Consider the following 21,178-nt stretch of genomic DNA (forward strand, 5'->3'; position numbering starts at 1 on the left):
CCTACCTATAGCCTCCCAGGCTGTTGTCCTATATATTTTTTTTTTTGCTATATCAATAGAAATTTGCATTATCGTGTGCGGTTAGTTCAAAAAAATAATAAATGGGCGTTATCGTTTCCATGGCTCTTTAACTACTCATTTGGTGGGCAGCATCCACTTTGAGGTACAAATAAACATAGAGGCGGAATGTTTATCTGAAGATTCTGGAGGCTTGTACTTGTGATATTCAGACTATACTGAACACGCCCAAAAGATGTTTGTCGTAATGCCAAGCCAAGGTGTTACTGCGATAATATGTGTACTGATGCAATTTAGATGCAGATTGTCTTTCGTCAGAGGTAACACGTCAGAACATCAATTGTGTAGATCAGGGGACATGAGGCTCAACCGCTGAAGCAAGCAGAAAGTTGTACGGGGCCGCCGGGGCATTAGCGGACCTTTGTTCATTCGTGGCCTTTTTCTCTTGGTGGATCCTAGTTCCTTGTTCTACATATTTTTGCCAAATGTAATGTAGGATGTGCTGAGGCCTGGTGCGCATTTATATTTTGCTGCTCTTTCATGCGATTAATGATTGGTGGAGCACCTGCCCTATTTTACAAACACGAAATATCCATGTTGGGCTGCTATATATTGTATGTATGTCCCCTGGAAATGGGTAGGATAGAGAACAAGTATTTGAAATTTGGTTATTATTAATAAATGTTTGTAACACAAAATTAATGTACTAGTTTTTATTGAAATCATCACCTAATCGCTATATTAATTGAGCCAATCAAAGTCTGATCCTAATAAAATGAAATAAACCTTGCAGACACGGATTTACCATACTAAAATTTTTGCCACCCTTTTTACATAGAAAATAACCGTGTCGCCAAATACGCAAAAGAATGGCCAGCCATGTTCCGTCGATTTCACTCCTTTGTGCTAATCACAATGCTACGAGTGCCGGTTGACAAAACCTGTATTGCCAACGAAAACACACAGCTCCAAATGCGCAAACCATACACTATATCACCGTGGACAAAAAATGACTAGTGCTACGGCAAAGTAAATCCGCCCCCATTTAGAAGAGCAACAAGTATATTACATAGCATCCTCCACATACTGACGCTCATCTAGCAGAAACTAATGCTGCAGCACAATGTACATCTATTATCCACTGTAAACTTGTACATGGCCAAAAGGATTTACAGTGCCGAAAACCTAACCCTCATCTAGCTACTCAAGCTCCCGAAAACACTTGATTATATACAGGCAAAATAACTCCTAAAGTATCAGCTAAGTACCCCTATGAAACCATGTATCAAAACGTAATCTCCACATTACTCGTACCAACTGCTGGTTATATTGACTCCAATGCTTAAAAAGGGACTAGCATGCATCTACCGTGCGTCTACAGCTGTACAGATCGGTGACTGCTGTTGTTGGGAACTCAGGGACACCATCCTTGCCCGTTTCTCTGAAATCATGTACAAATATTAGAAATCTGAAAGCATCTCGTCCAGGAAAAGTTCATCGAATTTGATCTCTGCATACCTCCTGTAACAATTAGTTTCTCAACACGTGCAACAATATGCTTCCCGTATGTGTAATTCTTCAGCTCATTCAAGTGTAACTTGATGCTTGAAAGAATCATCCCTAGGTACTTATCATCACAAGTCTGAAGGACCCTCTGTACAACATAGTTACCAAATTGATCTTTCATCAATTCCTGCAAAACAGATGCAAGTCTAGCAGTATCAGTTGAAATCTAGCAGCTCATGGACCACCCAGAAAACATAATATTCTACAAGGCTCTTACAAAATCAGCAACAGATGTGAAATGAATTAGAGCTACACAAGAAAAAACCACCACCCTGGTGCTACTGAAGTGTGCAATGTATGCCAGAATGCCATCTTTAGGGCCTGTTTGGGAAGGGGGTGTTAAAGTTTAACACCCCCTTTTTAACAGATTTTAACACTTTTGGTTGCCAAACACAAGTGTTAAAGATGAAGTGTTAAAATTTAACACCCCTCTTTTCATAAACACATGGAGGGGGTGTTAAAATGTGCTAAAGGTGTTAAAAGTGGTCCCCCTCCCCACTTATTCCCTGGTTGCCCCCCTCTCTCTCCTCTTCTCTCTCCTCCACTGCCCCCATCTTCCTTCCCCGATCCGCACGTCGCGCACCGCCGCCAGTCCGCCCGTCGCGCCGCCGCTGGTCCGCCCATCGCGCGCCACCGCCGGTCCGCGCCGCTCCTGCGCCGGGATGCCGGGCTGGGCAGCACGCGGCGGGCTCGCGCGGGCGGCCTCGCGCGGGCGGCGGGCGGCGGCCAGCGCGGGCGGCCTCGCGTGGGCGGCGGCTGGCGCGGCCGGCGGGCGCGGGCGAGGCCGATCCGGTGGTGTGGGGACCGGCGGGCGGCGCAGGTGGTGGCGGTGGGGGCTTGGGCGGGCGCGGTGGTGGCGTTGGGGGCTCGGGCGGGCGCGGCCGCTAGCGCCGCGGTAGGGGACGCCGGCGGCGGGGCGGGGCCGGAGGCGGCAGGCGCAGGGGAGGGGCCGACGGGGCGGCCGGCAGCGCCGACGCCGACGCTGGCGCCGGGCACGGCGTGGACCGAGCAGGGGTGGGGCCGGAGGCGCCAGGCGCAGGAAAGGAGGAAGAAGGAAGGAGGAGGAAGGAGAAGAAGGAAGAAGGGGTATTTGGCTGCCATTGAGAGGAGTAATGAGGGGTAAAGTTGTCAATTACAACCTAAGGTGTTAAATTTTAACAGATCATCCAAACACCTCAAGATACTAAAGTTTAACACCTTTATTTGAGGGTGTTAAAGTTTAACACCCTGTTAAATTTTAACACGCCCTTCCCAAACAGGGCCTTAGTGTGGTGAAAAAACAAAAACAGGCGCTAGCTAAAAAAATGCAAATGTAGTCTTAGGACTCTCAGATCCACTTTAAATTAAGTAGGCTTAAAAGGTGGAATCGTTTGTCTATGTAATGCTGCGACGCACCAGCTATGCAACTAGAACAAACCTGAAATGTTTGACCAGAAGAAATGATTTCTCCAATAAGGCTATCACGTTCCTCAGGAGTTCCATGAGCCAAACATTTCTCAATGACATTGGAAGCAAACTTTTGCTTGCTCAAGATCACCACTTGCCCAGAGAGCTTTTGAATAATGGATGAACGCTCTTCTGGCTTCCCGTGTTCCAAAACGTGCTAAAGAATTTTCAAAACAGATTCATCAAAAAACGGGAGTACAAAACAGGGGAAGGCATAAGAATAATGAGGTGTAAACAACCAACATAACATTAAGTTCCAATGTTTAAGACCCTAAATTGCTTACAATATTGTTCCAACTGAAATGAAGGCTATAACCAGAAGCGGCTATGTTCCTTCAGTTCTTTATGCAGTGACAGTTCACAATCCATGTGCAAGAATTCACAACTCCAACACTATTTGATTAATCAGATACAAAACGTACCATATTTGTGTTACAGTTTTCTAATTCAACCAACTGATCAAAGTCATATCCAATGAGGTGAAAACTACAAAATATCATTGGCAAAATTGATATTAATTGCGATGACATCCTTATATACTTAAGTCTTACATGAACATATCTTTTAAGCTCCATGCAACAAACATTAATTCAGTCATAGCTTCATAGGACATGTCGTATAATAGAGACCTGTACAGTGAAAGGTACAAAGATTTCTAAAAGCCATGGGATGAAACTTCCCAACACCTGGTTACATTCTAGTGTCACTGAAATACCAGACCAGGTTGCTACGCAGCAGACTGCCTTTGGTCTTTTCTTAACTGTCAATATTTAATCTTATGTTAAGTTTGTCCCTTGTTATGTTTCTTGTATTTCTTCAAAGGTCAACTCGTATTTATAATCTTTTAAAGAATAGCTGTAAATACCACTAGTACCAGCTAACTCGTCTAGTTATGGCGAGCAACGAAACAGAATCAATAGCAAGTTAAATTAGAGTTGCACATGCACATACAATTTCTTTTACAATATACAAATAAACACATGCACGGAAAGAAAGAAATAACATACTTGAACAACATAGTTCCCAAATTTATCATCTGTCAAATGGAAAGTCTGCTGCACAATCTCATTCATGATAGCACTTTGAGTTGCTGGATCATGGCAATGCTCCAGAACTCTCTGCAACAATTGAATCAGTAGTTACTACATGGAACCATTCTAACACTTCTTTAATAAACATAATGTATGTACCTGAATAACTCTGCAACCATATTGATGGGTACAAAGAACAAGAATTTGTGAAAGAATAGGCTCTATAACAAATGGAATACGATCTTCAGGAACACACTCAATGCATTTCTGGATGACATGGTTACCATTCTGATCACCAATACATTTCAGAACAGAATTCTTGAGCTCATGAACAATATTGATCTTCCGGTCCATATCAACTACCTCCAAAACCTGTATTATTGAACATCAGAAATTGTCTCATAAAGCACCAAGGGGATAGATTAAACTTCACTGGAAGTGGCACAGGACATCAACAAAAGAAACTAAAAAAATCAAAACCCATCACGTCAATTCTTGGAATTCAAAAGGATGCCAACAATTTAATGTGATGATAATTACCATTAGATGGGAAGAATAAGACTAAGGAGATTCAAGCACATGTGGTAACTCATAAGATAACTTCCGTTAAGGTCAGAATTAATACAAATTAAGTTGGCAATGAGTGCAGCTGTAAGCCAAGATTCCCAAGAGTGATTTTAATTTTTCATTCCAAGTGTGTAACTATGTATTGCAAATTCATTATTAATTTAACATAGGAGCGCAAGGTGAATTAATCTGCAAGTTCATACAGAAACTAGTCACCAAAGTGACTGAAGGAGTAATAAATGACATGAGAACACAACTAGAAGATCCAGGGTCTCTAGGACAGATTTCGAGACATAGCCATCCCATGCCACTCCACATGGCCACAATGTCAATATAAGATGGGTGAAGTTACAACAACTAAAATTGGATTGCCCCATGATGAACTGTACCATCCTAGAGTGATGGACAATCCTCAAACCAAAAGCCACCTAACGCTCAGCTAGACCCTTGCGTTTTCCAATTAGATCAGTAATGAAGGACATAAATCAGATAGAGCTTCAAGAAACAACTATAGTTAGAGATGAAACTTCCATAACAATGCAATGACATTGAATTGGAGAGACTGTCCAACACTAACTCTAGCACAGAACGACCACAGGACTTGAAACTAGAGTTTGAGATTAATTAGAAATAACAATAACACCCCAATGAACGAAGTAACATTCCAGGACAAGGGAAGAGTTTTGGGTTCTCTAGAGCACATAAGCTAGCAACCAAGCCATTTACTTCTCAACTAAATATGCAACAAGTTAAAATGAAATATACATGGCTCCAACTCAAACCAATCAGATAAATTTGAATCCATATATGATGAACATATTGGCCTTTAGTGGGGATCAACATACTCAAATGACTTATGATAGGGCTGGCGTTCAGGTTTACCCAAAATTTCAGGTAGGTTGGTTCAGGTTTTCAGAAATGACACCTAAAGTTTACCATAAAAAAAGAAAAGCCCAAAATCACTGGTAAATTTGATGCAGGAGATGCATTTCATGTATAAACATTAGATGCATGCAAAAAAGATCCATGACCCAAATTAAGGTCCAAGAACTTTTGATTCTTCCAGTTTATAAAACAAAGGAATGCTCAGAATTTCAATCATCGGAAAAATCTAATAAGTAGGAACAGTAACAATACTACCTCCATTTGGAAATACAACACATCTTTTTAGAAAACTCAAACTTTGTGTAACATTTAATCAAACCATAAGGACTTCAGTGTATAAACAAATATTATACAAATAGAAACAAACTTCAAAATGCTTCATACTATATTGGTTGTGAGTAAAACTGGCACAAATAAAATACACCTTGTATTCTTGAATGGAGGGAGCACATCACTAACATAACTTGCGGCCTTTATACATTGGAATAAATGCAAACATTATTTATATTCTCCACAAATGCTAATTGCAGGCCCCTCAAGAGGGCAGCATGACAATACTCCTTGGAAAGAAAAAGCAAGCAGTTCCCGCACTAATTTAGTAAATGGATAATTCTTATGTCACATCAATCTAGGAGGGGACTAGCCAGATTAAGTCGTGCTTTGTATGTATGAACTCACTACAGATACATGCAAATGTATAATTGAAATTTATATATATAACAAGATTCAGCGAAAAATAATATGCTTGCAGAGCAAGCAGTTCCCACACTAATTTAGTAAATGGATAATTCTTATGTCACATCAATCTAGGAGAGGACTAGCCAGATTAAGTCGTACTTTGTATGTATGAATTCACTACAGATACATGCAAATGTATTATTGAAATTTATATATATAACAAGATTCAGCAAAAAATAATATGCTTGCAGATTTTATAACAAACAAAATCATGAATTTTAAAATTCATGACTACTATGTTCAAAAGTGGCCATGTAGACAATTGCATGATATCAGTGCACCTGAGTTCACAACAACCAGGACACACAAAAAGTGCAAAAGGGCCATGTATTTAGTTCAGGTTCAATGGCATTGCTGTATTATATATACAAAGCATTAAAAATCACTAACCTTCTGTACTACTCTGCAACCATACATCTGGAGGCTGAGTTGCAGAATATGACCTTTGAGTTGATCTGCCAATTGGATTAACTGACTTTCTGTAGCGAACTCGAAAAACTGGGAACATCACATTCCAAATGTCAGGATTACCCTAGAAATACATATAATCAAAACAGGATAGACAAATATACCTTCTGGATAACATAATTGCCAAAAACATCAGTTGTTAGAGCAATTGCATTGGATAATATCTCTGGGAATATTTTCTCGCGTTCATCAGGTGATGCATTTTCAAGTTTTTGCTGAATAAACCGACTCCCAAATTGATCCATACTGCATTAGATGAGAAATGAATGAGATGAAGAAAATTTGAACGGGAAAATGAAAACTGCAGAAAGAAAGACTTGCCTAACTTCCTTAACACGGCCCACAACATCATTCAGATCCACTGAATCATCCCCACTTCTATCTGCATTATCCATGTAGTTTGCTAATGTATTATCGTGATAGACCTGTGATCCAAAATTTCTACCAGCTGCCTTTCTATTAGAGAAGATCCGTGATTGCCGATCACTATGAGAGAGAATGTTCACCGGGTTTGGATGAAAATGGGATCCAGTTCTTTGCATTCTTGAATAATGAAAACGAGGCTCATCATGATAGATCCTGTTATCATTATGTAACAGATTATCATCCTGCAGATATTCTTGTGCAAGTAGATCCTCAAGTAACGCCCTTCGACTCCTAGCCAAATCCAAGTCTCCAATGCTGTTGTATCTATTGCTCATGGAGTTGACCATATTGCTCATAGCTGTGTTGCGATAAAGATTAATTCCTCCAGGCAAGTTGCCTGATCCCATCATAGTTAGCTGTTCAGCCAAAGGTAAGTGATCAACATCCTTGAAGTGATGGTGACTCATCCTTGAAACATTAGAACCATCTAATGCACTGGTCTGCCTGCGCAAAATACCATCTTCATACATTGGTGGTGGACGCACATCCGATCTAGGTGCATGAAAAACATTACCAACCAAAGGGGTTCGGTTATCATCACCAATTTTAGAGAAATCTCTCTGACACTTGAGTAGTTCATCTAGTAGCTTTTCCCCACGATTCCTTTCATCCATTACTCTACTATTGGACAGCCTCAATCCAGATAAAGCATCTGAAAGATCAGAATCAGACATGTAGGAAGCATCCTTATTGGCATTCATCTTCTCTATATTTGACATGAAGCAATTCTGAACATTTCTGCGATATTCAGCATTTTCTGGATCCATATCTGTCCAAAGAGAACCTATGTCAAATGTAGAGTAGTTCGCCATAGCACCACCACTATAAATTCTGCTCGGTCCAAACTGCCACTCATCCAAGTCTCCTGTACCATTAAACAGGAGGCCTGGTGGTCCCACAGATAAAGATGCAGAATTACCAAAATGTTCCTGAAGCAAAAATATAAAGTCCAAAGTTATTTTGGATGCATAGATAATGATAAAGGCTATATAGAAATAGTAAATTGTTGTCTCTTCTGGGGATGTTTGGCAGGGTAGGTTCTTCCAACAATAGAAAATAAAAATACACAAAAAAGAATGACTATAAGAGATAAGAGGTGCTATGCAGTATATTTTGGTACACATTAAATCATTAAAGCATGCAACCATAAATTAAGAGCAGCAGCAAAGCTGCACCAGAACAAATAAGAAAAACAGGAAGTTGAGTTCTAAGCAATATAGAATAACTTGCAACTGATCTCCTTCCTGAGGCACATAATAAAAAATAAACCAGCATGCGTACTGGTAGTCAAGCCTTAAAGAACACGAGCAAGAAACAACTGTGCCCGTGCCAAGGTGGTAAGGTGAGTCACTTCAACAAAATAGGTAAAGGGGAATTAGCATATTGCTGAACACCAACAAACCAGCCTCCACAGCTCTGTTCCACTCATCCTGTTACATCTCCCACAATCTTCATGTCAAATCTAACCCAAGGCCCAAAGAAGTGGCTCTCCTCCAAGCACAATATGTAACCACCATAGCACAGGCAGTGGACATAAGTAGGATGTAGCAAACAGGACTAACATAAGATGCATGATAGGGATAGCTGAAAACTAGTCTCTCTACCGGCAAACCAATCCAGAACCCCAACTCTTCATCAACACCAAACAAAGAGAACATAAAAATTCCCCAGCCAACCTCCCCACCCCCCGGGGGGAAAAGAAAGAAAAGAAATACCATTAAACGTAAACTAAACAGTATTAATAAATGAAGACAGAAACAGGTAAAACATAATTGTTTACTAACTGGATGAAAAAATGTGCCTCATGCAAAATTGAAGATTTTCGATCAAGCAATCAATTTCATCTGAAGCTCTGGGCATGGCAAGTAGACATAGAAAACACAATTCCAGTGCCACCAATCTAGATAATACAGAGTGGCAAACACCATGAACACCATGTGGCTTCTGAGTATCTCTAATACTGTTACTGATTTGTGTATACACAAGCACCTCTGGAAATCAAAATCCGCCTAATAGATATAACAGACAACCAAGCATCTATATAATCTAAAAGACAAAAAAACATGCAGGAAGTCATGGAATGCTGATCAAAATACAATCTTTTTCAGGATTGAAAACCAAACAAACCTAAAGATGAAAAATTTCCATGTTCCTGCCAACTTTAATAAACAGGCAAACTGTAACCTGTCGGTCCAAACCGGCAAAACTACGAATCCAAAACCAAACCATCACAGACGAAAATCGAAGCAATCCGAGGAGCAACCGTGACTCCGTGAGATGCATCTCTAATATTTGCAGTAGTAGAGCAATCTGTGAAGCTATAGAAACATATCCAAGGAGGAATCAAAGGCAACCCCCAACGTTAACCGATCCAATCTACACCCCCAAACAACACAAAAACAACGATGAGTACAAGACCAGCAGCACACCCTCACCTGCGCTCCGGCGGCCCCGCGGCGCCTGCTGACATCGTCGAGCCTCGCGCCGAACCCGAGCCCGTCCATCCCGGAGAAGAACGACGCCGCACCACCGCCGCCGCCACCGCCAAACATTCCCTCCGCCGCCGCTGCGGCCGCCGCCGCGCCCTCCATCGTCGGCGGCGCACTGCCGCTGCGCAGCGGGTCCCAACCCTGCCCCGCCTCGCCATCCCCGCCGCCGTCGCCGAACGGAGCCATCTCCTCCGCCTCCTCTCGCAGCCCCGCGCGCGCGCTCGCGAAAAATTGGGTTGGGTTTGAACGAAACCACCCGCAGGGGCCGCGCGGAACAAATGGGTGCGCGGGTGGGTTGGGTGGCGGCGGCTTTCTATTAGGGTTAGGGTTTTCGGGGGGTTTTGGGCTCGCGGGTTTTACTTGGGCGGGGAGGGAATGGTAATCTCGGCAGCGGGACTAGAATTTGGCGCCGAGAAAGGAGGAGATAGGGATGCGATTCCGTTTGGGAGCACTGCAAAAAAGGTAGGAAAAAGTTTTGATTTCCGTTTATTGGTACTTAGCAAAGTTTTGATTTCCGTTTATTGGTAATGAGCATGTCACCGCACCAGGTAAGGATATCAAGTTACTTGAATACAGGTCAAGACATTCCAAATTTATCTGCATATCATGGAATGCGTATTGGAGTTCGACTCAGATTACTTTCCATGTATCTATCGAATAGATTAGATTCAAACCGACTCGTAACTCTTGGCCGTCAGCCTATATAAGGCAGTCGAGGGCACCCTCGAGGGTATTACAATCCCATCAACTCTCAAGTAATACAAGCCACCAAGCATACAAAATTTAGAGTATTATTCTCCGGAGGTCCGAACCTGTTTAAAACCCTTATCTCCTCTTTGTGTTCTTGCGATCACCTTCAAGTTCTTGTCTCGCAATCGCCCTCACCTACAAATCAACTACTTGGGTAACCCTCTAGTGGACTGCTGGGCTTATAAATCTGACAGTTGGCATACTATGTAGAGGTAATTGTGAGATCCTCCTAGCGACCTCGATGGCATCTCATCCCGGCGTTGTTTTTCCCGAGAGCATGAAGGACTTCCTTGCCAACTCAATCTAGATTCGCTTCGGGACCATGCCAACGGATTTTGATCCGACCGCTTCTTTTGTCGACTCAGCGCCTTCCGTCAACTCGACAACCACCGCTAGCTCGGCTTTCGTAGGCTCTGCTTCAGCGGGACAAGTTCTCCACCCAAGGATCTTCACGCCGCTTGCCCAGAAAAGTCGGCAAGCTCTCTCTCTCCGAGGGTTCTAGATCTACTCTCTACCGCCCGCCCACCCATGCTCTCCGACCTGATCATGGGGAAGCCAAGCTAGCGACCTCGATGGCATCTCATCCCGACGTTGTTTTCCCCGAGAGCATGAAGGACTTCCTTGCCAACTCAATCTAGATTCGCTTCGGGACCATGCCAACGGATTCTGATCCGACCGCTTCTTTTGTTGACTCGGCGCCTTCCGTCAACTCGACAACCACCGCTAGCTCGGCTTCCGTAGGATCTGCTCCAGCGAGACAAGTTCTCCACCCAAGGATCGTCACGCCGCTTGCCCAGAAAAGTTGGCAAGCTCTCTCTCTCTGAGGGTTCTAGATCTACTCTCTACCGCCCGCCCACCCATGCTCTCGGGCCTGATCATGGGGCTAATCGCATCAGTAGCACTATTGCTGAGTGCATAGATCTGTCTGAGGTGGCGCTACATTCAACAAGGTCGGCGCAGGATCCATCCCACGCCCCCTTCGGTCTGCGGAACTCGGTTGCTGTGTACTCCGCCAAGCTCGACCAAGTTTTCCAGATTCAATCTGGAGACCCGCCCGAACCCGCCCAGTCTCCGGATTGTGGCGAATTCCAGGTGCCCCGCATCGTCCTGATGCCAAATCCATATGGAAGCGACGATGAGAGCAACTCCCCCACGCACGATCGCGAAGCTTTCGCGGTCTCCGCTAATGAGCCACCCCAGGACGGCTAAACGGAATCTCACGAAGAAGGCCGTAATGCCCGGAACCAGAACTGCGTAGCACAGCGCCAATAGGAGCAAGTTAACGCCCAACAGCAACCTGTTGCTAACGCAGACGCAGCAGGTGACCAGCGCCCACCGCTGCCCAACGACCGCGATAACGCCAACCAGGGCAGCGCTCGAGACAGACGCAAACGTCCTGTACACGTCCGCAATCTACTAGCCGACCTCGAGCAGGCCGGCCACAACGTCTTCACTACACCCCAAGCCAACCTGGGGGTCGTGTACGCCGACCTGGAGAACCTCCCAGACTCAAACCAAGTCCGGTGGATCCGGGCGTAACTCCAAGTCGCCAACGCCTAGATCAAGGAGCAAGCCAACAGCCGACCTGCACACTCTCGGTCCACAGCCACCCGGCACTCTCGAAACCAATCCGGGCATAGCAGATCCGATCACTGCTGAGGCGACCACGCGGGAGGTCGGATGGAGCAAATCCCTGAAGAAGTGGTGGAGCAGAACACCAACCCACCCGTCAACGCCAACAACGACCATCAGCGCGACAACAACGACAACTGCCGCCACGACAGGAGAAGCGATGATGAGGACCGCGGCTGACCAAGTCAGCAACGTGATCTCCATGATAAGCTGCGCGACCTCCGCAACCACCTTGACCTTCGCCCTGACCTCAACAACCGCCACAACGAGCATGATGAGTTCAAGCTCCGCCGCCACGCCGAATATGACCGTGACTACGACGCTCCTGGACTCAACCGCGACGTTGGATGCCAGGACCGATGTCACCAGGAAGATGAGATGTGTCGCCGTGCTAACTACGACTACATGTACGGCACCCCTGAAGATGCTTACGACCCACCCAGTCGCGACAACGGCAGACGCCCAAGGGCTCCACCCGTTGAGTACTACCTCAACGACGACGATGACACGGCGATTGATGGCTTCACCACCTTCACTCCATGCCTCAGGGCTGTCGATTGGCTGGCCACATTCAAGCCGACCATAAATGAAAAGTACGATGGTCGCTCCGACCCCACCATCTGGCTCAAGACGTACAGTACCGCGATAAAAGACACCAACGACACCTATGACCAAATGGCAGCCTACTTCCCGATGGTGATGGGCCCGCTCCGCTCCTGTAGCTAGAGAATCTCCCTCCAAACAACATTGAAAGCTGGGGTCAGCTCGCTAGAGCTTTCACCCAAAATTACTAGGCTACCCACAACAGGCCCAGCAACACGGAGAAACTCAGCCAAGTGTGTCAAAGGATAGGCAAAACCATCCAAGAGTACACCAATCGCTTCTTTGAGAACCGCAACAGGCTGACCGGCGTTGAAGATCGTGATATTATTATGTACTTTAGCTCTGGCCTGATGAAACCGCACCATGTTCTGCAAGATGTACGAGACTACCCCCAAGATGGTCGAGCAGATGATGGAAGTTGTCAACAAGCAAGCAGACAAAGAGGAGGTGACAAAAGTACAGTTCCAAGGTGTCAAGCATCGCCTGAGCGACGACTACGATTAGCCGATCCACGATGAACATCAAACACGTCTAGAGCCCCAACTCTGAAAAAGGGCCCCTAAGGTTCTCGTTGCTGAAGCCGATCCCACTAGGCCGACCACCTTCAACCGGGAAGAATTTTATGAAACCCTCAGCACTCCGTGCCCCTTCCACAAGGACACATGTCATACTCTTCGGGATTGCATCGTCCTGAAGAAAGAGCTCGGTACCCCGGTGGAGTACAAGTGGTGCCGCCGCACCGTCTACCGTCGGGATGACAACAGGCATGACTACTAACACCATGATGACCGCAACGACCACGACGATCGTTGTCGCGATGACCGCTACAACGATGATCGCGACTACCACCGTGACGACTACAATGACCATGACACTCGTGACAACCGCAAGCGCGATGACCACGATGATCAGAACCAAGAGGAGCACCGCGACCAGCCACACCAAGACACCCAACGTCTCGGTGCCGACCAAAACGGGGAGTTCCAGCGACCGGAGCAGCAAGTCAACATCACTATGACCGCAAGCAGAAGCTACGCCAGCGGGAGCTCCACTTTGTCTCTATACAACCAGTCCAGTATTTGCGTTGGTCAGAGCAATCCATAACCTTCTCCAGGCAATATCACTAGGTCCACATCCCAGATCCTGAGTCCTACCCGCTGGTGGTTTGTCCGACCATAGACCGGACCCTACTCCCCAAGGTGTTGATTGACGGTGACAGTAGCCTCAACATCATCTTTACAGTGACCTTGAAGTGCATGGACTTCGACTTCGAGCTGCTCCAACCTTGTGAAGAACCCTTCTATGGCATCGTCCCCGGCAAAGGATCCTACCCGATTGTTCGAGTTGTTTTGCAAATCACCTTTGGCACACAGGCCAACTACTGTCCGAAGTACCTCATATTCGATGTGGCAAACTTCAAGACTTTTTACCATGCTAGCAAGTTCATGGCGATCCCATACCACACATACCTTGTCCTCAAGATGCCAGCTCCAAATGGAGTCCTCTCCATCTACGGCGATGTCGAGACGTCGTACAAATGCTACATCAAGGCATTTCAGCTCGTGGAAGCCTTGGAGTTATCAGCTAAGACCACCGCCATAATAGCCAAGGCCTAGAAGTTCAACAAGGACCAGCTCATGATCCCTGAAATGGAGCCGACGCCCACGACGCTGCAGCCCGACCCGAAAGTCAAGAAGATCTGCCTCGGCCTTGAAGACCCAACCAAGATGACCCTCATAAGGGCCAACCTCTCGAAAAAATAGGAACTTGCGCTCACCAGTTTCCTACATGAGAACTCGGACATATTTGCATGGAAGCCATCCGATATGCCCGGTGTCCCCAAGGAGCTAGCTGAGCACTCCTTGGACTTGAGCAGGACTGCACAGCCGGTAAAGTAGAAACTTTGCCGCTTCGTCCAAGATTGCAAGGAGGCCATTAGGGTAGAACTAAATAAGCTCTTAGCTGCCGGATTCATCCATGAATGTAAGCATCCCAACTAGTTAGCAAATCCAGTCCTTGTAAGAAAGAAAACCGGTGAATGGATAGAGATCTTGGCTGACTTCGTGGCCGAGTGGATAGAGATCCAGAAGCCGCCCTCCCTGTAGAGGCCAGAACACTAGACCATGAATTTTGACGGCGTCCCCAACCTTGAAGGAGCCGGTGTGGGGTCCTCTTTATATCCCCCAAAGGCGATCAACTCAAGTACATGCTCTAGATCCACTATAAGGCTACCAACAATGACGCAGAGTACAAAGCTCTCATCCACGGCCTCCGCATCATCGTTTCCCTCAGAATCAAGCGCATCCTTACATATGGCGACTCCAAGGTTGTCATTGAGCAAGTCAACAAGAATTGGGAGTGCACCAAGGAATCCAAGGATGGTTACTGCACGAAAATCCGCAAACTTGAGGCCCACTTCGATGGTCTCGAGTTCCACCATGTCCCCAGGGACAACAACATCACCGCCAATGTCCTGTCCAAGCTCAGCTCCAAGCGTGCGCAGGTTCTGGCTGGCGTATTCATACAAGAACTCCGAAAACCTTCCATCAAAATACTGGACCCGGACCAGGTCAACGACCCGGTGCTCAGGTTTCGGCTGACCCAAAATCCACTAACGTCATGATGATTGAGGCAGAAGAAGACTGGCGCGCCCTGTTCATATCCCTGATCACCGACCAGATGGTGCCAGAGGACAAGATAGAGTATGAAAAATTAGCTCGCCGCAGAGCAAACTACATCATTATCGGCAAGGAGCTCTATAGGAAACCTGCATCTACAAGCATCCTAATGTAGTGCATTCTTCGTAGCAAGGGCATTGAACTCCTGAATGAAATCCACTCGGGAACATGTGGCAACCACGCTACCTCGGGTACTTTGGTCGACAAAGCCTTCCGCTCTGGTATCTATTGGCCAACAGTGGTAGCCGATGCAAAGGAGCTCGTCCAAAGGTGCAAATGGTGTCAATTCATATGAAAGCATTCATCAATAAGTGTACAGAACGACAACCAACCATATGCAGAGTATGAATGGAATGCAAATAAGGTGCAACAAAACACTTTAGGAGGCACACATTATGGTGACAATGCAATGCATGCAGAATAGTAAACATGAATATAAACATGATGAAGGTCTAAAAATAAAACAAGTCTAGAATAATTAGCCACAAGTTAATCATCATAAGGTGGTGCCATGCATTTTATTCTCTAAAAGAAATAAAAACTCAAAGAATGGGTTGCCTCCCAAAAAGTGCTTCTTTTATAGTCATAGAGCTTGACTTTCTCACATACCTTCTTATTATCGCAAAGCCATGATCCTTTATGTAAAAGTTAAAGGTATCCATGAAGCTCTTGTTCACTTCCCATACTGTATATGATTATTTATCCTCAATAGAAGAATTGCTCAAGCTATTTTCTCTCACATCATCATCTCCTTCTTCATCGTTCTTTGCTGCTGTCTCTTCTCTATTGAACTCCTCTGCGTCCAGTACAGAACATGTATAATAGAAGAATTGCTCAAGCTATTTTCTCTCATATCATCATCTCCTTCTTCATCGTTCTTCGCTGCTGTCTCTTCCCTATTGAACTCCTCTGCATCCAGTACAGAACATGTACCAAACTTCTACTCCATTGAAAAGTGCATCAAATTCTCTTTCCAACAAATAGTCATTCACCCAAAACAGACTCCGAATGAAAGATTTACGCCTGTTTTACTCCAGCACTGCATTTTGCCCCGAGCTGATTTTAGAACGCGCAGCGTTGAAAGATTTAATCATAACTCTTCGTACGGATATCCAAAATTAGTGATTCTTGATGCGTTGGAAAGAAGACTTGATGGAGATTTTGAATATATAATTTTCTTTTGTTGTACATCTCTGATCATAGGCAGAAAATTAATCACAACAGCAATGTTCAACTTGAGATGTTGATGATCAACCTTGCAACTCTTTGGACATGACTTCTCCATATCATTTTGGATCTCATGTTCCTGCATGGTTAGTGAAATTCGGGTAATCTCCTGACAAGTGCTCATTTAAGGTCATTAGCTTGACCAAGCGCAAAGCAAGATCGAGATTTACAAAACTTATTATAAACATAAGCATCCATAATGACAACCGCAATTGATTTGCAAAAGAATATTATGGTGTAATTAAATTTAGCATATTTTTCTTGCATAGCACTAAGAACTCCACAAGGCAAAGGTTCTGAAGGTTCAAATAAAAGCATTGTCTCTTTATCATTCTCAAGAAACTCTAGCCTATCAACATGATAAACATAGGTGCAAGGCATAGAATTTAATATATCATCCATACCATTGATTGAACATAGACAATTCAAGACATCATTATCAAAACCAATAGTACCTTGAGAGTTTAATGTGTACCTTAACCTTGGAGCTTTTTCAACGAGCGTGATTTTTGGTTCATTTACTGAAGTTGAAAGCAGATTGATCTCAACAACTAGAGGTGGTTCTTCATCATTGTCTTGCAATTTCTTCATCTCTCCATCATGTGGATCATGCAGTCCATTAGCGACATTAGGGATCTCACCCACATCTTCATCTTCAAAGTCTCTTGTATTGCCTTCATTATCTTCCATGTGTCACATGTCATCAAGATCAGTTGCTGTAAATTCATTCTTTTCTTCATCTTTGAGCACTACCATGTCCTGATTCTCTGGTGTTTCAGCTTCAATAGCAAACAAGCTATAAACCTTTGCATTACATGCTCTTGTTTTCCGAAATTTATCCTTTGGAACTTCAGCCATATCACCAGAATTACTAGAGAAGAAATTTTGAAATATTTCTACACTTACCTTCAAATCGAGAGTGATTCCCATCGCATCAGCTCTTCTTTTCGTTATCTTTCTCTCTCCGTCAGGCAATACCCAATCGAGTTCTTCTAATGACTCTAATTCTTCTTCTCCAACTTTTGTGCATGATGCTGTAGAGAGGGATCTTTTGGGCTCATCATAGTTCCGTTCTCCTTGGGCTTCATTATTTATTTCTAAAATATAATTTCGATCGATCCATCCTCCATCTTCTTCTCCTTCTTCTTCTTCAAATATTTTCTAGATCGATTCTCCGCTCATATCTTGATCAAATATATCATCAATTCTTCTGGCTTTGCTTCGATGTTTCTCATGTCGCACATTGTGGACTAAATGGCCAAAATCAATCGAAATCCAATCAAGTTGTTCGAATTCCGCCAATGATCTAGCATTCTCAAAACTTCGGCTTGCATTCATATTAGTTTCAGTAGTTTTAATATGCATAACGACTCTTACCTCAAGAAGTGGTTCTTTGATTTTTAGTGTGGCCGATCTTCCTTGAGCTCTAATTCATCTTTTTCAAAAAATTTAGCAAGCATCTCTGACTTGCTTTTGTCATTTTGCTCCTCCCAGCAGAGTTTCTGACATTCTTGTTCCACTCTTTGCGCATTGGTTGTCCTTTGTAATATCTGTGTAGCTTCTCTAATTATTTTCTCCATGAAATTACCTCCTACACACATTCTTACATACTGGGCAGAGGGAGGGGTTAGTGAAAAATAAAATGAATCCAACATCATGTCACCAGAAATTCCCAAGTTTGGGCCTTGCTAAAGTAGTCCATTCAATCAGCTCCAGGCTTCACCAATTACTTCATCCTCTCCTTGCTCGAAACAAATCACTTGCCTCCTCAAACATTAGACCTTACTTAAGGAAAAATATTGTACGCAGAATTCCTTCATGAACTCATCCCATTTTCCCTTCACTTCAATAGATGCAAGTGTGTACCATATCCGCGCTTCACCTTCAAGAGAGTATGGAAAAAGATTCCACTTGAACCAAGCAGCCGGAACTCCTTGTAGCACCAGGTTGCATATCATCGTGAATCGCTCCATATGTTTATATGGGTTGTCGTCCTCCAATCCTCTAAAAGGGTTTGTTGCCACCAACTTGATGAGTCCATGCTTCAATTCATAGTGAGTTGTAGTAAGCTCCAAATTTGATTTTTGCATCTCAAAGTCCTTTGATGATGGCATTGCTAATTCCCTTAGTGACATTTCTTTATTTTCCAATGGTAAGATGAACAGATCCATCTAAGCACTGAAAATAAAAATAAAAATAAAAAGATTCTACACAAAAGTTAAGTATTAGCGGGTTAGAAAAAATTAATACAAGTTTTAGCTCTTCCTGCGAGCCTGCAGTTCAATGTTCATCTTTGGGCCTTCCAATATCCAAAGTCCGGGCCCAAGTTCAACTTGTAGAAAAACCCTTCATTTATGTTGTATTTCCTGTGATTTTACAATATGGTCTAAAACACCACATATGCGAATATGGGGTTATTTCAGGTGCCAAGTGGTTATTTTAGGTGCCAAGTGGTGGGTTAGTATAAGAATATGCCTAAAAACACTAGTTAAATGGTACTAAAAGTGTGTTAATAACCAACGTCAACCGTGAAGATTTGGTCTGCTCCTCCATGGACAGATGAACGATGGCGACGTTGGCGTCGTTCCCCGTTGGAGGCATCGTCTTGCATGACATTCTCGCTCTACTCCCGCTAGCTTCCGATTATTAGGCAATCGGTGATGTGCATGTGTTCATGGTGTCCTTATCTTCTACAGATCTCAGTCATCTTAGGTCATGTTAAGTGTGGTGATGGTGCTGTGGTTTTTTTTTGTTGTGTTTCTGTTGCTGCTCGCAGGTGGTGGTTGTGGTAATTCTGCTCTTTAAGATCTCTCCTAAAATTGTATCGTTATAATTCTCTTCTTCTTAATAAAAAATATGCTATAGACTAAGGCCCTGTTTGGCATGGCTCCAACTCCGGGTGGAGCTGCTCCACTCCAGAACTCCACATGGAGCCAGCTCCGCTTCAAAACTCCAGAACAAAAATGAGGTGTTTGGCTAGATGGGTGCTCTCAGCTCCAAAAAAGATCGATTTCAGTGTGGATTGCCATTGTTGCCCCCAATTAAGGCCCCACTTGTCATCTTCTCTATCCCATCTTCTTCTTCCCCTTTTTCCACTGCACTGTGCCGCACACGGGAGACCCTCCACGGGCGGCGGGGTAGGTAGCGATGGGGCGGCGGGTGGCGACGGGCGACGACAGGCGGGCGGCGACGGGTGACGGGCGCGGCGGCGGGCGGCGACGGGCGGCGGTGGGTGGCGGCGGGCGGCGGCGGGCGGCGACGGGCGGCGGGCGGCGACGGGCGCGGCGGCGGGCGAGTGGGGCTCGGGAGAATAGAAAGGAGAATAGAATGAAACATTTTTTTGTGTAACCAGTGGCATTGGTGGGTAATTACCCACCAACTCCACGAGAAGGTTCGAAAGAGAGATTTCTGGAGCAGCAAAAGAGGTGCTCCAAAACTCCACCTCCATTTGCACTACAGCTCCATGGAGTTGGCAACTCCATGGAGTTTTGGAGTTGGGGTGTTTGGCTGAATTTTTTGATGGAGTTGCTGGAGTTTAGGAGTGGAGCCGTGCCAAACAGGGCCTAAGCCATGTGCCGCACAAATAGGCCGTACAGCTCGATGACCCATCGGAAATCACCGGAGCCGCCCGCGCTCTTGCCGTAGCTGCCCACGGCATTCGATTTAGACAGAAGCATCCTCTTCCGTGAGGGGCGACGGGGGTCGCATTGCTTTCCTCCTCACCGGAAGTGTGTCTCACCGTTGATGAATCAACTGGCGGCGGGTGCAAACTATGAGTCTTCCACTCGAAGATGAAAAGGGGACGGCTCGATCTGATTTTCGCTCGAACCTGCTACGAAATCGGCTCGATAGAGGAACAATGGATGGCTCAGCTAGCGAATGGGCCTACACATGAGATGGGACTAGCAGGACGCATGACGTCCATATGACGCGTGACGTCCATATGGATTTGATGACAATGTCAGGATGTTGTGATCGGGTTGTTAGCTGTTTGCTTCAGTTGTATGCAGCCTGACATTGATATCAGATTTTCCTTAAGTAATAACAAGTCATTGATCTTGCCTCTCGCACTCTAATCTCCCTCACTAACACGTTCGCCAATACCAATTCTGCGGGTGGCCGTAGGCTCGCTTGCGAGCGATCGATGTTGTCCGATGCGCACACCCCTCCCATGTGCGCGGGCCCCACCACTACCCTATTAGTCTGCCTCTTCCATTTTTTTATTTTTCCATTCTCTTTCCTTCCTCCCGAGATTCACTCCTCTTCTCACCCCTCAACTTCTTCTCAGATCCGACGTACATGCCCTGCAAGGACGACACCCCGAAGAGGTCGTAGGCTGATGATGTAACAACCTGGGTGCTTAAATGGTATTTTAATCGTAAGAACAAGACCTTCGTACTTAAAGAAGAGCTTTGGCAATATCCAAGTCAAAGTCCCCTAATTTGGTCAACTCAGCCTTCTTCAACAATTCTAGTAAGTCTGGAAATCAGCCCGACCCGGCGCCTTAGGGCGGGTTTATCTTTTAAAAGTTGAGCAGAACATCCGAAAATCCCTTCTTAAAAGTTGGAGAACTAAGTTCCTACAACAACTTTGTTAATTGGACCTTGGTCCAATTCACCTCAGAAGCTTCCCAAATTTGCAGCTCAAATCAGCC

The 21,178-nt window shown here is 45.0% G+C and overlaps 2 protein-coding genes across 2 annotated transcripts; one reads left to right on the forward strand and one right to left on the reverse strand.

Moving 5' to 3' along the window:
* Positions 1 to 1,017: 1,017 nt before the first annotated feature.
* Positions 1,018 to 10,012, reverse strand: LOC117865010 (uncharacterized). Its single transcript, XM_034749082.2, has 9 exons — positions 9,581 to 10,012; positions 7,041 to 8,074; positions 6,824 to 6,965; positions 6,642 to 6,749; positions 4,221 to 4,433; positions 4,038 to 4,148; positions 3,002 to 3,187; positions 1,537 to 1,711; positions 1,018 to 1,459 (listed from the first exon to the last, which is right to left on the reverse strand). The coding sequence occupies exons 1-9, from the start codon at positions 9,818 to 9,820 to the stop codon at positions 1,383 to 1,385; spliced, it is 2,286 nt and encodes a 761-aa protein (XP_034604973.1). The 5' UTR covers positions 9,821 to 10,012; the 3' UTR covers positions 1,018 to 1,382.
* A 3,863-nt stretch (positions 10,013 to 13,875) lies between these two features.
* On the forward strand, positions 13,876 to 14,235 carry LOC117864582 (uncharacterized). Its single transcript, XM_034748710.1, has one exon. The coding sequence runs from the start codon at positions 13,876 to 13,878 to the stop codon at positions 14,233 to 14,235; it is 360 nt and encodes a 119-aa protein (XP_034604601.1).
* The last annotated feature ends 6,943 nt before the right edge of the window (positions 14,236 to 21,178 follow it).

This window comes from Setaria viridis, chromosome 7 (assembly GCF_005286985.2).
Source record: "Setaria viridis chromosome 7, Setaria_viridis_v4.0, whole genome shotgun sequence".
NCBI lineage: Eukaryota > Viridiplantae > Streptophyta > Magnoliopsida > Poales > Poaceae > Setaria > Setaria viridis.